Source organism: Phyllostomus discolor, chromosome 7, assembly GCF_004126475.2.
Source record: "Phyllostomus discolor isolate MPI-MPIP mPhyDis1 chromosome 7, mPhyDis1.pri.v3, whole genome shotgun sequence".
Classification (NCBI taxonomy): Eukaryota; Metazoa; Chordata; class Mammalia; order Chiroptera; family Phyllostomidae; genus Phyllostomus; species Phyllostomus discolor.
The window spans coordinates 62,840,744-62,858,026 of NC_040909.2; the positions used below are offsets into that span (position 1 = coordinate 62,840,744).

General features: G+C 36.7%; 2 protein-coding genes and 1 long non-coding RNA gene across 3 annotated transcripts in view; all 3 read right to left on the reverse strand.

Moving 5' to 3' along the window:
* EOGT (EGF domain specific O-linked N-acetylglucosamine transferase) overlaps positions 1 to 4,137 on the reverse strand; it is a 50,033-nt gene extending 45,896 nt beyond the window's left edge. Inside the window, 3 exon segments of the mRNA XM_036031003.1 lie at positions 1,960 to 2,068; positions 2,648 to 2,748; positions 3,915 to 4,137. Of these exon segments, the coding sequence (XP_035886896.1) occupies positions 1,960 to 2,068; positions 2,648 to 2,748; positions 3,915 to 4,124 (420 nt within the window). The 5' untranslated portion in view covers positions 4,125 to 4,137.
* A 3,006-nt stretch (positions 4,138 to 7,143) lies between these two features.
* On the reverse strand, positions 7,144 to 9,811 carry LOC118501664. The gene is made up of 3 exons (XR_004904298.1): positions 8,492 to 9,811; positions 7,788 to 7,990; positions 7,144 to 7,202 (listed from the first exon to the last, which is right to left on the reverse strand). It is a non-coding gene; the product is annotated as an uncharacterized LOC118501664 (long non-coding RNA).
* A 5,680-nt stretch (positions 9,812 to 15,491) lies between these two features.
* The window catches only part of TMF1 (TATA element modulatory factor 1), a 42,238-nt gene continuing 40,446 nt past the window's right edge, over positions 15,492 to 17,283 (reverse strand). Inside the window, 2 exon segments of the mRNA XM_028518054.2 lie at positions 15,492 to 16,328; positions 16,997 to 17,122. Coding sequence (XP_028373855.1) covers positions 16,185 to 16,328; positions 16,997 to 17,122 — 270 coding nt within the window. The 3' untranslated portion in view covers positions 15,492 to 16,184.

Here is a 17,283-nt window from a genome sequence, read left to right on the forward strand (position 1 = left end):
AAATAAGATTGAGAAAAACGAAAAAAAAAAACAACTCTGAGTATTAACATTTCGAGGATACACTCATACTTGCCAGACATGTTGATGGCACGTGTGCCTTCAAGTTCACACCACATAGTGTGGTGAGGGAAGCTTCCCAAAGACTGCTTCTATTTAAAGACTGTCCCCTTCTCAGCAGGCTTCGGCCAAGCATAGGTTTGAAAATTTTCATACTTTTGGGTGACTAAAAACTCCCAATGTTCAATTTAAGTCACCTCAAATTTTAAAGACAAGAGCTGAATATGTGGTTCAGTCCTTTAAGAAAAAAGAAAGAAAAACACCGAGAACCATTCCTACCACAACAGTTGTACGAAAATGCATTTTCCAAAGACAAGACAAATGAAACGAAGAATAATGCACACAAGACATTAAAATAACTAGGCTGAAAGGGCAGCATGTCAATATGATAAGAGGTGCTCTCTGCAAAGCATGAGTTCCTGTCTCAACAGTAACATGAGGGCAATGCTTTTCAAAATCACTGAAATAAATGAGTTTAAAATTCAAGGATCAGAACCTGTTCCTGTCTCTCCTAATCTGGTTTGTGTTGAAAGAGAGAGTTTCAATGATTTGATTTATAGATTTAAATACCATTTCATTGTTTTCCCATAATTCCCATGAATGTAAGACCTTCACCTTGATTCCTATGAACACAAGACCTTAACCTTGAACACAAGACCTTCACCTCCAAATGTTGTTTTGGTATCCATAGTTGTTAAGGGATGATACTCTGTAGCATAGAGCATGTGGAGGTAGATCACGGCCAGGAAAGCATTCTACAAACTGCCTAGGAAGAGGTGAGCAAGGTGGGTTGTGGCTCTTCCCTTGCCCTTTCCATATGAACAACGAGACTCAGGCCAGAGAATTCAACATATGAAACAGCATCTGTTAAAGGCAACCTGCAGCAGTGTGAGTTAATGCCATGTTTACTTGTGAGAATTGCTTAAAGTTCTATTATATGACATCCTCCAAAAGCACTATAGAGCATATGTTCAGTTTTATTAATGTAAGTGCATTTTTTTATTGTTTTTTTATTTTCTGGATTGCCTGGAGACAAAGGAGATGCCTGAGATATCAGAGATTCAGCCAGGGTTTAAAAACAATGAGAGATAAATAGACCTTAATCATAAGTGCTTACAATTCCCTGGACCTTTAAAAATGAACACTGAGCCCTTTGTTGGGACCAGGCTCTACACTGAGCATTTTTATATACAGAATCTCATTTCATCCTTACAATAAGGTCTGAAATAATAACTGCTTAAAAGCAGAATTGAAAATAGGAAAGTTGTCCAAGAATCAGAATATGAACCCTACAGTGTGGGCCCTGTCCTTCTACTGACTACCCCAAACTGCCTCTGGGCAATGTTTTGTTTTACCAACTGTGTGCAAAGTGGCATGCTTGACAGTACACAGAAGAAGAGCTGCATTCTATTCTAGATGTATAATTCTATGTGGTAGTTGTGTGGTCTTAGAAAAGTTGATTAACGTCTCTGAGGACCCTGTTTTCCTCTCTGCTATGCTTTTGGGAATCCAACCAGCTCACAGATAGAATAGCTATTTACAAACTGGGGTGGATCATCTGTCCCAAACTACTTGCAAGGAAATTTGTAAAGATGCAATTTATCAATTTATCTGCTTTAGCACATGTTGGGGGAAAAATTCTAAACCTAGTGATATTTTAACTGCCTCAAAATATGGCCATCCAAAAAAAATATATGGCCATCTGATATATGTGTGAAATAAGGACATGGATTCCAAAGGACACAGAACAACCTGTTTTTAGAAGTTAAATAAAAGTCTAAGCCAATAAATACTTGAGAGCAAGGAGACTTTTCACAGTGCTGTCTACCTTTTCTTTACATTGTGATCTAAAGGGCACGAATATATTTAGTGCACATGTTTGTGATTATGAGGCCACCTTACCATTTGCTCAGGCTGGCAGAGCACATGCAGTTCCCGCAGCCGAGCTCCGGCATATCCAAAGTCAGCTTGCTTCCAGAACGTGTCCTGGGCTGACTCCAGACTGTCTGTCCTATTTGAAAACAAAGACATTCTGTCATTTTTTTCCTACTTTTTCTGAAACTTTAATCTTCTTTCTAAAGGTTAATTTGCTAGCACTTTTTCATTAATTTTTTAAGTAAACTATCATAATTTTCCTAAAATAAATTCTTGCTATAAGAAATTACCAAAGTAAGTTATTTCCAGATATACTCCCTTATAATACAAGTACACATATAAAAGTTAGCGTTATCTGGAACTAAATAGAATTAAATGTCGATTACTATATTTTCCTTACTCCATTAACTGTGCATGTATTGAAAATAATAATATACTTAATTTCCCCTCCAGAATCATGAGGAAAACATCGATTTACCTTCTTAGTGTTTGCTGAGGGAAAACTTTTTTTGTGTTCTATATACTGTTTTCTCCCTCTGGCAGAGAAATGAGATGTTCCTGTAGTGTGTGTGGAGGGGAGGAGTCAAGTTGAACCCTGATATCTAAAGGAATTACTATCTAAAACCAAAAAAGCCCAGCTGGGAATTGAGGCATCAGCATACAGTACAGAAAAAGATAACTTAAAGGGGAGGAATTTTTCCATCTGGAAACTTACCATCCCATGTCGACGTAGGTGCAAACAGGGTAACCGAACCTGAACTCTGGTCTGCAGGATCCCTCATAGCCCCAGCAGTACTTTAGATTTTCTAAGTGTTTCTAGAACATAAAATGTGCACTTAGACTGGGCTCCCTTCTTCTGACATTTAGAGAGAACTCTTAGATTTTTCTACGAAGAAAACAAACCTTTATAGAACTATCACTTTTATATTTTATAATACATACACAATAAAAATAATTAAATTCTAAGAATAAGTAGTCTTAAGTTTCTTAACAACAATATCTTTAATCACCACCCCCTGCTCAGTCTATCACCTAAACAAAGGTCTAGGCTTTACTTAGACTACCAAAGGCCACTTGAATTGAAATTTCTGGAGGCAGTTTCATGAATCGTCTATCTCCATTAAGCAAACTGATTCTAAAATGAGTCTCTTAAGAGTCATCTAAAATGGAATTTCTAGGGGGATAAATAGTAATAAAAAATGCAATAAAAATAAAATATAAATAAAAGAAAATGGAATTCCTGTCACCAAAATAATCAGAGCTAAAGTAAATGGCTCAACAACTTTACTCATCCATCAGATCAGCAGAGACCCCACAGACATAGAAAGCGCTGAAGCCCACGGGGGACACCACAGCTACTGTTGGCCAGAGAACCTGAAAAGCTCTTGTGTGTAGCCCAGGAGCACTGTGGTCTGACTCCCAGGTCTGGGTCCCAGGCCTGCTTCTCAGAAGGCTTCCTGTGTTAGCACCATGGGACAGGAAGTGTCTCATCTACCCAGCTTTGATCTCTAGGGCCTCAAGGGCCCTCTTCATGGGCTCCAATTTGAGGCCTTTCCAACAACTCTAAAACAGAAGGAAAGCTGCAATAGCAATCTTAATTATATGGAGACAGGGCAGTGATACTATCGAAATTAAGTGCTAAGAGACCCTTTTAGGTGCAGTTGAAAGAAAAACAAATTTCACACCTTGAACCAAATATTATCCTTTTGTGCATAAAATCTAACTTGATTCACTTATAGAATATACAAATACTATTGGTTGCCTATTTATTTTAGTATGATTTAGATTTTAAATCTCACTGCTCTGAGTGGAACATAATTTTAAACAAAGTTTGGTCACTTAGAAGCATTACATGAAATACAACAATTGACTCACAATTACAGCCAAAAGATGAAATTCTACCTTCAAGTTATAAAGCAGAATTGGTAAGCTAGTCTAAATTACATACCTCTAATAAATAAGAGGAAAAAAATAATACTTACCTTATAAGGACAATGGGAGTCTTTCTTACAGACCATGGCAATATGCCCATTATTGTACAAAAAGAAGGGAATGTGTTCCTCTGGCAAGCGGATGCTGGCATAGTTAAACAAAGGTTCACCAGGAATGCCATGGGCCCCTGGAAAAGCCTCATCTTGGCTACTCAGTGGGATGTCATGAAGCAATATTCCAAAGACAAGCAGCATTAACATAGCAACCTCCAAACCTACAGATCACATCACAAACATGTTCATTAAGATATATCCTTTAAAAATCAAAGGGGTCAAGGGCTAAGCATAATTACAATGAACTTTGCTCCATCACTGAGTAATGTTCTTTTGTTCAACAAATATTCATTGTGCACCTGTTATGTGCCAGGCACTGTGTTAGGAGGTCTTACACTAAATTTTAACTTCCATGGCTGCAAATTTTTTATAAGTAAGGTTTAATGAAGCCAAAAGTGCTAGCCAAAAAAGAAGATGGGTCTTGGGGCATGGAGTCTAAACTCCCAGCAGTATATCTGCCATCCCAGGGGTTTTTACACATCAAGTAGGGGGAAGAAGGAGGTGGTCTGAAAGAATCTACATGTATAGGTAAAGGGGTGGGGAAGGGAAGCACCCATTCAGAGCAGGCAGAGTCCATAGGAAGAAATGCCAGCTCCTATGGATTGGCTGGGACAGGCCTGGAAAGCGTGCATGTAAACAAGCAAGGCTCCTGGAGTTTGATGATGCCTGGCTGAAATAATCTGCAGAATAACCACCTGGAAATTAATCCAAAATCCCAACAGACAAAACAAGAATGTGAACTGTCCATTGTTAGCTGGCACACAGCCATTCACAGACTAACAGATCTGTCTCTTTCTCTCCCTTTCTGGCCCCTATAATTTAATTGAGAACATCTCAGATTTTTTTTCCATATCAGAGCTAAGATACAGAGGAGAACAAAGCATGAAAGACCCCTGATCTCATGGAGCCTGTAACCTAGTGCAAGAGACACAAAATAAACAATCAAACCAACAACTTCAGATGATGACATGGGCTATTATTCAAATAAACCAGGAGCTGGAAAACTTTTTCTAGAGAGGACCAAGGAGTAAAATATTTTTGACTTTGAAGGCTGTACAGTCTCTGTGACAACTACTGAACAGCACCTTTCTTTGTCAGGAAAGCAGCCATGGCCTGTGCTAAAGGAGTTGGGGGGGTAGGGGCTGTGTTCTAATAAAACTTTATTTATAAAAATAGGAGGAAGGCCTTGATATGATCCAGTCTGTTGATGCCTGAATAAAAACTTTAAAACTAGACCAATTAGGTTTGAATCCAGCTGCAGCTCCCTGAGCTGTATGACCTTGAGCAAGTTATTTAATCTTTCTGTGCCTCAGCTTTTCATTTGTAAAAATGGTATTTATATTAATCCTTCCTTATACAGCTGTTGTGAGTTAAATATTGGTAAAGTGTTCCAATATTTAGAATGTTTAGATGTTCCTGCCATGTTAAATTCAATGTGTTTACTGAATAAAAATTTAAAGCTATGTTGGATGGAGTGTGGGGTGCTCAGTAACATTTGAGCTGATATCTGAATAATGTGGAGCAGGGAAAACAGGTCAGGGAGACAGAAGAAAAAGGAAGTGTCATGGCTCTGAGCAAGTGTGTATGTGCTGAATAAAACTAATAATCACAAGCAGTATGTGAGAATATACTATGTGCCAAGTACTCTAAATAACAAGGATGCAGCAATGAACATGCAGCCAAGAACTAAACTCCTTGCCCTTGTGAAGTTTGCCTTCTGTTGTGTATAATGATAATCTATGAGAATAATAGCTAAAACTTAGAAACTCTAGGAGTGAAATCCAGGCAGTCCACCTCAGAGACAGGATCCTTAACTCTCCCTGTCCTGCTTTAGAATTGTAAAGAGATAATGGTCATAGACCTTAGTACATTTCTAACTCAACCCATAAAGATTAAACCTCTTGGACCAGATTTCCCCTATATATGATAGACAATAATCATAGTATCATAGACAATATATAGTAGACAATAATCATTCTTGGTTCACTTTAGTGTTATCTCTTCTCTACTAAAAAAAAAAAAAAAAAAAAAAAAAAATACCTCCCTAACCAGTATAGCTCAGTTGGTTGGGCATCATCCTGCAAAGTGAAAAGTCACTGATTTGATTCCCCATCAGGGCACAGGCCTGGGACACAAGTTCAGTCCCCGGAACAGGGTGTATTTGAGAGGCAACTGATAGTTGTTTCCCTTATGCATCTATGTTTCTCTCCCTCTGTTCTCCTTCCCTTCCCCTCTCTCTAAGAATAAAAAAATTATATCTTGCCCTGGCTGGTGTAGCTCAGTGGATTGAGCGTGGGCTGCGAACCAAAGTGTCACAGGTTTGATTCCCAGGGTACATGCCTGGGTTGCAGGCCACGGCCCCCAGCAACCACACATTGATGTTTCTCTCTCTCTCTCTCTATCTCCCTCCCTTCCCTCTCTAAAAAAATAAATAAATAAATAAAATCTAAAAAAAAAAAAGAATAAAAAATTTATACCTTAAAAAAAAGGCTTGCCATTGAGGCAACATTTTTAAAAAATTAAAAAATAAAAGTGTTCTTTCCAAAAGGTGATAGAACCCTATTACAGCTTAGCTGCTTCCCAGCACAGTCTGCTGTCATTGGGGCACACTGGAAAACCAAACTTTCAAAATCAGCCCTCATTAACTAGGCACAGGGGTGTTTAAACTTTTGGCATCTCTGCACCACACTAGAAGAAGAAGAGCTGTCTGGGGCCACACATTAAATACAATGTGACATGTAATCACACACACACACAAAAAACACCCATAATGTTTTAAGTAAACTTATGATTTTGTATTGGGCTGCATTCACAGCCTTCCTGGGCTGCATGGGCCATGGGTCACAGGTTAGACACCCCTGTTAGGGTAGTAAAGATTGGGGGGCTTTTAGAAACATACTGTTATGTTCCATTAAGCCTCAAGTTCCAAGGCCAACAGATAATCACTGAACAATGGGAACACCAAGAAGAGATCCTTTCCCCTCCAGAGTGGTAAATATAATGGTTTCACATATAGGTGTAACTAAAGAGTATACTGTTGTCTGTTGTAAAAGTGATCTGAATTAATCTTTTTCTCTAGAACTTTTATTAAACAGTCAGTTGACAGCAATTTTATAAAACTTAAAAGTACATTTTAATAGTAACAGTATCTTATAATGAAAATATTTACCTCTTTAATACTCAGAACCACTCAGAAACTGTTGTAATGTTTCAGATATATAAAGCCTGTCAGAAATGAAACATATTACTTTAAAAAATGGTGAAGTAGATTTTACTCTCCATGTGATATTTTGAATTAATGGATATGTTAAGATAAAAAAATAATTTATGAGATAGCTTGTACACAAAAGGCCTGGCATTTAATATCATAAGGCCTACCCTGGTTCCTGGTGCCCTTCCTTTGCCTTAATGAATACCAAGCTGCAGAGTTACAGGAACCACCCTAAACCAGATTCTAATGCTGAGCAGGAATGAGGCAGCCAATTTTACGCACACATCAACTGGTACAGACAGGTAAAACAGTACTAGGAGCAAACAATTTGCAGGTAGTAATCCTACTCACTGAATCACACTACTATTTGAGCCTCACTGTTCAACAGACAGGACATCTTATCCTTTGACTCATCCTCCCCAGAAATAAAGTCATTGTTATGACCAAGTCCTCCTGCCCTTTGGCTATCCAAGTTCGTTGTCCTGAACGAAGAGCTATAGCCATAACTAAAGCCACAGATCCATGAAGGCATAACGCTTACATCACGGGAAAATCTAAAGGCTCAGAACAGAAAACTGGTTTCTGCAGAGGGCACGTACCCACTTGCATAAACTAGAAGTAGGCAGCTCCTGATATCCCCGGTCTGGCAGAGGCTTTTGTGGTGTCTCCTGCAAGTCCCCCGGGGGAGGGGTGGGGCCCTTCTCCAGCAGATAGAAGCTTTACCAGATGAGGTACTTTTTCCTTCAGCACAAAGCAGCTGGCTCCCTCCACTCCTGCATCTCTTGACTGGATTCCCACAGGCCTAAAAAGGGGTTAGACAAAAGGAAAATGCCTGAAAGATGATGAGGTGAAAAGCCGCGGCTGATGGGGACCACAGTGGGTGAGATAGAGCACTGCTCTGTGACAGACGTGGGAAAGCTTAAAGATGGCAGCATATGAAAAGCTACACACATCTGAGACTTACAACGATTCCTACACAGCTTGCCCCGCGGTACCATAATCCTCATGGTATGTGCACGGCCGGGGGTTGAGGGGACTTGGCTGCTTGAGAGGCCTGGGGGAGTTCTGGAACCAGCACTGCGGAGTCAGCAGTGACCGCCCTTCCGCTGCCACCATGCCACGACCAGGTTCTCCACCCCAGGCTGCCTCAAGGGACGCAGGGATCCCAAGAGCCGCCCACATCCTACCCCGCTCCGCACCCCGCACCTTCCGACCCTAGTCCCTCCAGCGCCGAAAAAGGGCCTAGGAAACCTGGTTCTCTAGGCAGAGGTTGGGAACCCGGAATCTTCCCCACTACTCTTACCGTGAAGGGGCCGAGCACCGGGGGCCCGGCGGGTGGCTGCAGTCTGCCACGGAGCCGCACCAGGAGCGGTCAGGAGCACCCACAAGCGCCCACAGAGCGCCAGGGCTACAGAGGCATACGCAGCCGGACCACCACGCGAAGGGGATGGTGAAGGCACCGCAGTTCACGGGACAAGTCCCACCTGGAACAGGGGGGGTCAGGCAAAGCCACAGAGATGGTAGCTGCCCAGGAGGAGGGAGTTGTCCTGTACCGCTAGAGGCTCACCGGAAACCTACCCCGCAGAAGCAGACCAGGGGGCGCCAGGGAGCCACAGAACCTCCGTCAGCTAGTGCGAGGAGGCGGGGCGAGAGCTGAGTTGCAGAGCCTACCCTAGTGCTATGCTTGCTTGAGAGGCTGGGCAAGTCCGAGGTCCCCGCACTCTCAGCCCGGGTTTGAGTGCGAGCCTCTGCAGAGCTGGCAAGTGCAGCCGGACTTGAAGAAGCCCGACTGTCCACTCAGGCACCGTTGGAGGACACTGGATAGGGTGGTGAAAAACCCAACTCTCCTTCATTCTAACTGAGTTGCAGCGAGGCAAATTTTCACTATTTTCTTAATTGGGGTAGAAGCCGCCCTCTCAAATCCGGAGCACTTTCTGGTAATGAGGCTTTTTAGGAGTCCACGAACATTATATACTAGTGTTCTGGCCTCTCCGTGCTATCCGAAAACACATGCTAATTCAAATGCTACTTCATGGAGTTTAATTTTTATCATTTTTATAATTATTAAATTATAGTGTTTAGTTTTATTATTTTGTTATAATAATTTGCCCATTTCCCACACGGTCTCGTATAGAGCATACTAGAGTTGATCTCAATACTGATTCAACTAGAGCGGATTAAAAGAAGGTCGATACGATCAAAGTAAACTTATGCTCACACAAAAGTCACCAGTATTAATTATAGAATCATAAGGAAAAACAACACTTTATTCCAAAGGCTTACATTCTTTTAAAATGTTTTTAGATGCTATTATGAGAATTGCTACGAGTTCCAATTAGCAACCTTACAAATTAAGATTGTTATCTGGATTTCTTCAAATAAAGCAAACTTGGTATTTGACGTACACCAGTTCATGGTTCAAAGGACTTTATAGTACTAACTCCTTTATTCCTTATGTAAAAGATTTAGTCTATTTCACTACTTCGCACCCCATACGAATGACAGTAATTTTCAAAAACTATTTTCTCAGCTTATTTGCCACCATCCTATTTTTATCATATACAAGAAATGCAGCTTTCCTGTTAACTGACTTGAAATTAATTGAAGTCATTAAAAAGGGTTTTTTTAAGATTTTATTTATTTATTTTTAGAAAGGAAAGGGAGAGAGAAAGGGAGAGAAAGAGAGACAGACAGACATCAATGTGTGGTTGCTGGGGGTCGTGGCCTGCAACCCAGGCATGTGCCCTGACTGGGATTCGAACCTGTGATGCCTGGTTTGCAGCCCACACTCAATCCACTGAGCTACACCAGCCAGGGCTACAAAGTTTTTTTAACAGGCTGGTTTGCCAATAAGTTATGTAAAAAAGAAACTATATGTAAATACATATAGATTATTGATATATGTAGTTTAAAAAAACAATATACCAGAAAGGCTTATAAAAAATAGGCTGGACTCCTTGTAAGGACATTCAAGCCCATTAAATTGCTGTGACATGCATATACCACTATTTTAAATGACTACATATTAAGCTGTGGTCACTCAGACTCAGAGGAAACATGATGGGGATTGAAGAACATGAAATTGAGTTCTGTATTTCTGCAACAGCCATTCTCAACACAGAATTCCTCCCTAAAATATCCATGTTAAACTTTAATTTTAAACTTTCTTCAAATTAACATTAAACTCAAATGTCTGAGAATAGGAGACTGATTGAATAAACTATGGCATATCCATACAACGTTGAGCTATGCAGTTGTGAAAAAGGATTGAGGAATATCTCTATACATTGCGGGACATATTGAGTGGAAAAGTACAGTGGAAGGGACATGTATATAGAATAAGATAACTTCTCTGAATATGTATTATATAGATGTGACTTTAGAATCATGTAAAAATTTTACATTATAAAACAAAATTAAATTTTTAAAAAGCAATTCTTGACCATTGAAAGTAAATGAATCTAAATGCTCTCCAGTTGTAGCATATCATATCAGAACTATCCCAAGTGACTTATCGTAGAAATGACAGAGATCTAATCAGATCAGCTGGGGAGAAGAAGGAGGGGATGTGGGAGCAGTTTGCCAAGGCAATGGTTATAAACAGTCTAGGACTGGCTTGGATGAGAAGCTGAATGCCTCCAGAGCTCATTTTGCAACACGAAACCAGATCTTTTTTAAACAATACATATTTTTTAAAAATTAAGATGTGCCCTGACTGATGTGACTCAGTTGGTGGGCATCATCCCGCAAAAGGTCACGGTTGGATTCCCAGTCAGGGCACGTGCCTGGGTTGAGGGTTCAGTCTCCACTCAGAGCTCCTGCAACAGGCAGCCAATCACTGTTTCTCCCACACATCAGTATTTCTCTCCCTCTTTCTCCCTCCCATTCCATCTCTCTAAAAATAAATACTTAAAAAAATTAAGATTGTCATTCAAAGAGACAAATGAACATAGCATTGTATAAAACTGCCATTCTTTCGCCCATATAGAGAAACTTTAATATAAGCAAACAGAAAACCTTCCCATTACCTCTGTGATGTAAGAACATCCAAACTACAGAAAAATTTTATAAGCATTATTAACGTTTATTTCAGCAAAACTGAGGACATGCGCAGAAGCACGATCTCAGTGGATTGAGAAAATGGCAGTTCTCACTTGATATATTTAGAAGCAAAGAAGGGTAAAGAAGGTTAATAAAATCCATCATGGTCAGATTAAGGAGGTGGGAGAAAACAAAGCAGGTAGGGGAAATCTCTGGAATTCAAGAAAAGCAAATGGAGAGCTACACACATCTACATTGATGGGTACCAGAGAGTTAACACTTAACATATAGAAAACAGAGATGGTATTCAGGCAAAAAAGATACAATGAGGAGTTCAGTGCTGCTCCTGTGAGGGTGGTTATACCTCCAAGAGGTCTAGAAAAGATTACTCGAGCATTTCAAAGGTATGTTAACCTAGATGCACAAGAATAATGGACACTCCGAACAATACTCAGCATCCATCCATATTGTCACAAGTGGTAACATTTCATTATTTTTATGGCTGAGTAGTATTTCCCTGTATATATGTGCCACCTATTCTTTTAAATCATTAGTTGAAAAACACTTAGATTGTTCCATGTCTTGGCTATTGTGAAACAGTGCTGCAATGAACATAGGGGTACATATATCTTTATGAATAAGTGTTTTAAGATTTTTCAGGTAATACCCAGAAGAAGGATTTCAGGGTCATAGGTAGGCTCTATTGCTAATTTTTAAAGGAAACTTAATACTGTTTTCCATAGAGGCTGTACCCACTAAGATGGTACAAGGGTCCCTTTTCTCCATAACCTCTCAACACTTGTTATTTCTTGTGTTATTGATAGTAGCCATTCTAACAAGTGTGAGGTGGTACTCACTGTGGTTTTAATTTGCATTTCCCATAGCTAGTTATATTTCAATCACATGTAGGATATAAAACAGAAAGCAACAGATGAGCAAACAAAACAAACTCATCGACACAGATAACAGTATGGTGCTTATCAGAGGGGAAAGAGGGTGAGGGGATGAAGAGGGAAAAGGGTCAATATATGGTGATGGAAGGAGACTAAATTTCAGGTGGTGGGCAAACAATATACAGATGGATGTATTATAAATTTGTATACCTGAAACTTATATTATTAACCAATGTTATCCAAATAAATTTAATTTTTTAAAAAAACAATGTACAGGGCTCACTTAAGGCAAAGATAAACATTTTATTAAGAGAGCTATAGGTGTGACTGTCCACTGTGACTTACCCAGTTAGGAATTTTGGATCACATCAGCCTGTGAGGTTATTATCTTGTCATTGTCAGGCCTACTAAGTAGCCCCCTGAGCTTGTCCAATTTTCTACATGGCACTTTTTTTGTTCATACCTCTTATTTAGTATTACTTGAGGATTCTAAAATTAAATTTATCTTACTAGGGAATGGGGCAGTATGATGAATAAATTCTGGACAGCAGTAAGAGTAAATTCTCTACATTGCAAGTGTGGTATATGGAAGCATTGGGATTTTGTGTGTTTTGAAAAGGCATTTAAATATTAAGAAGAATATACTTTTAATTTTCATGTATCTTGTTGAAGGATCTTGATGGTTTTAAAAGGTAACATGGATGCATGTAAAAGCAATAGCTTAAAAGTACTTTAGGGATTAAAGATGCAGAGTTCAATGGTACAAGCTATATGAATTTAAAAATAGAGGATAACATATCTATAGTCTTTAAATACAGAAATATCTATAAGACTTTTAGAAGAATACTTTGATACTATTTAAGATTTTTAAAAGATACAATCATCCTTACAATTACCAGCTAGTTACAATCAGTAAGTCTTAAATTGTTTTCCAAACTAAATCTTCATCAGATAAAACTATGCTTAATACTAATAGTCTTAATAACTCATACAAATTAGGGTTATACTCCTTTTTTTATAATAGACTTTAAAGATTTTATTTATTTATTTTAGAAAGAGGGGAAATGAGGAAGAAAGAGGGCAAGATGATGTGTGAGAGAAACAGAAATTGGTTGCCTCTCTCACATCCCCAACCGGCCCACAACCCAGGCATGTGCCCTAACTGGGAATCAAACCAGCAACCTTTTGGTCTAAAGGCCCATGCTCAATCCACTGAGCCACACCAACCAGGGCTATATTCATTTTCTTCAAAACATGAATTCCAAATTTATCCAAGTTATATTATCTTCATAAACAATACTTCCTCCTTTCACCGATACTGAACACTTTATGTTAAAAATGAAATGCATTATTACTATTTTAAAATCTTTATTCAAATTAGATCCGTGCTTATTATTTACATTATTTCACTTAAAATAGTTATATCAATCTGTAGTTTAAATCATACTTTCAGCCCTTTACAAAATATATAATTTAACACTGAATTGAAAAAATTAATTTTAAACATGAAAATGAAATATTATGGTACATTAGTAAAATTTATGCATACTAAACAAATAGTAAACAAGATTCAAATATCTACACTCATTTCTCTTTTTTTTTCTTGTGGCTACTTTCTAAAAACTATAAATCATATATATTTAATAAACATTTGAATAAAACCCTCAATAAATCAAATGCCAATTGAGGGATCATGAGAACAAAATTTTTCCTGAACATTCTTTTTACTTAACTACAAAAACTAAAGTTTCCTTAGATCAGAAACTACCCATATTTGGGATATCTTAAATCACAATGTAGATACATTTGACACATTCCCATTTGCTAAAAACACTGTACCACTGGATGTTCTCAAAAAACAGGCAAAGGAAAAGAAAGAATTGGTATTCTCAAATCCACTTCCCAAGAGTCGGAAAGATAACTATCATACGTGCTTAGATGTCTATACATTTAAAAAAAAAAGTTCATATCTCTTTTACTTTTTTCTCATATTTTTGAAATTAAGATTTATAGTATCTTTCTGTTTTCTCCCAAGAATGGAAACCTCTCACTGCAAACTATATTATCTATTAAAATGTAAATATTACTTTCCTAAAATTTGCACAGAGAAGTCTTAATGACAAAGCAAGATATGGCAACCAATATTAATATGTATTCTGTTACTTAGTGGAGTTTTATTAATGTAAAAGACTAAGAGAAAAGAATGTTTAGTATTATAAACCTGGAAGTTATAGGAATTGTATTTAAATCTTTTCTTCGCAACTAAAGGGTTCTTTTCCCCTTCACTAAAGGACATTTTAAAAGAACAATTTAATAATTCCTCAACTTCTAGATTCAAACCCTTGACAGAATTTTGAAAATTAATTTTCCTATACCTTCTAATTCTGTACATTTTCTTATTGCTATCAGTTTTGTCATTACCTGTCAACCCCTGATATTAAAAATAATAATAATAATAAGGTGACAAAAGCTATTACACTGACTTTACCATTAAAATACAGAAAATTAATTTTATGAATTTGGCTCACACTGAAAGAATATTTAGTAATGCTAATCATTAGAGATCCAGCAGCAGAAATACTGCCTGGAATACAAAAAAAAAAAAAAAATAGTAACTTGAAATGCCCTGAAAAGCATTCAAATTCTTCAAGATGATTTAAATAATACTACATAATTCTAGTGTTGAAAATTTAACTAAAAATTAAATGAGAGTTTTTTATTTGCAAATAAAGGCAGCTAAATGACTTGCAGTAATAAAAAGTATTAAAATATTTTACAAATATAAAACACAGCCTGGTTTACTTTTGAACAAAATAACATTTAAAAGAAGGCATAGCTATTTTTTAAAGCTATCCTGCACTATTTTTGTTTTTAAAGGTTCAAGAAAAAATAAATAATAAATTACATACAAGTGAAAATGCCAAATTTAAACTTCTATAATTTCTCTATTTTTTAATGAATGTTCTGCAATATCAAACATTCATTTTTATATGCCAAAAATAAGGCTTTACAAAATGTAAAAAATTTTAAAGAGATTATGTTAATAATTTTATTACTTTGATTCATTTTACAGGATATTAAAAACAAAACCTGTTCAAAAACAATTGTTACTGAAACCGTCACAAATTGTGTTTTTTAAAAGATTTTATTATTTTCAGACGGAGGGGAAGGGAGGGAGAAAGTAAAAGAGAGAAACATCAATGTGTAGTTGCCTCTTGAACACACCCTGCTGGGGACCTGGCCTGCAACCCAGGCATGTGCCCAAGACTGGGAATCGAACCAGTGACCCTTTGGTTTGAAGGCTGGCACTCAACCCACTGAATCACAACAGCCAGAGCCCATCATAAATCTTTATAAGCACATTTTTTCCATTATCTAACCATGCCTAGATAACTTTGAATAGTTACAGCTTTCTCCAGACAGGTAACAAATTGCACAGACTTAATTATGGTATCTGGGTGAAATAAATGTTCAGACCACAAAAGTTTTTAATTCAAATTACCCTTTCAACTTCTAAGTCAGTATGACTTCTACTTTAAAGAAAAAAATTAGTTGAAAATTTAATAACTAGAAGTTTAATACTTTTTTATACTTGGACACTTAATGGTTCCATTTTCATAAGTAGTAATTAGAAATGTTGAAGATTTAAGTGTGAAAGATTTCAAAGTATAACTATGCTAATAATCACTCATTAAATGTTCTCACTATATACAAACACATCTAAATTATAGATACAATTATTTATCTATAATACAATGTATGAACACCATTCTCCTTCCTTAACCATATTGATATAAGGATAAAGTAATAAATCTCTGTGCTATTCATGGCAAAAAAATGCTTTAAAAATAAAGCTTTAAAGATAGTTTCAAAAATAAAGTTCAAATATTACACAAAATAATTTAACTGCAAATATTACTTTATATTATAAAACAAATACTTTTTTTCAATTTTTGACATCTGCAATAAATTCCACTTTCTAATTATAAGAGAATTTATGGAAGTTTGTATTTAGCTATTGAATATTTATATTCAGTTTAATGGGAATGTAACTTTCAGAAATTAACTGAGCCTTTGTCTTAAAAGTTCATCTATTTGAGTCTTATACATATTTTTTACATCTTCAAGATCTAATCGAAGTTCTTCCGCCTCTTCTGCTTTTTCTCCATACATCTGCAGAATAGTATTGTATCTTTGATCCAAATCCTACAAAATACATGTGTTTACAATTTGTAAAATAACTCTATACAATGTCTTGATTATATTTATATTATCATAAACAAGTCACCAATAAACACACTATAATCTAAATAAAAGTATATAGTCAGCTCTTATAAAAATCAAACTCATACTCCAGCAGGTTGGAATAAATAGCAAGTAAAGGAATTAAAAAAAAAACCCTAAGCAAAATTGCTATCAATCTTATCATATCTTTCCACTAAACTGTAATTTCCCCCATATATAGCTTAATCAGTGTTTTCTCTCATTAAGTTAAGCACATTTGACGAAATTTAGTCATTTTGGTTCATTGTAATATTTACCTGACATTTACCCTCTTGGAAAAATAAAAAACAAAAATTTCATATATGGCTTAACAGTGACTACTAATACAAAAGTACAGTATTATAAATGAGCCTTGGCCAAATAAATCTAGTTATTTTCCTATATGAGATTAAAAATGATTGTGAAAATACTTTGAATGTATAATGTGATAAGCATAAAAGATTTACCTTTAAAATTCTTTACTCAAACACTAACATTGTAATTTTGAAAGAAATCATTAACGTATACATCATTTTATGTACACTATAAAAATGAGATTTAGTAACTGGATTAAAATATCATAGATCCATTCTTAAGTGAAGAATACTTACTCTTAGCTGAGTTCGAAGTTTGGGTATCTCCTTTACTTTCTCTTCAAGTTCATCATTTTGATTTGTCAATTTAACTAGTTCTTCAGCCATTATTGAGCGTGTTTTTTCTAGATTGCCAATTTCTAGCTGTGACACATTACCAGAAAGTAATTTAAATCAAAATATATCTTCCTTAATGGATCAGCATATAACCATGAGGTACCTATTTCTTAAGTAAAAGGAAATAGTGGCAAAAAAAAAAAGGTTTCAACTTCCTTCAGAGGTATACCATTTATGGAGTTTACTAT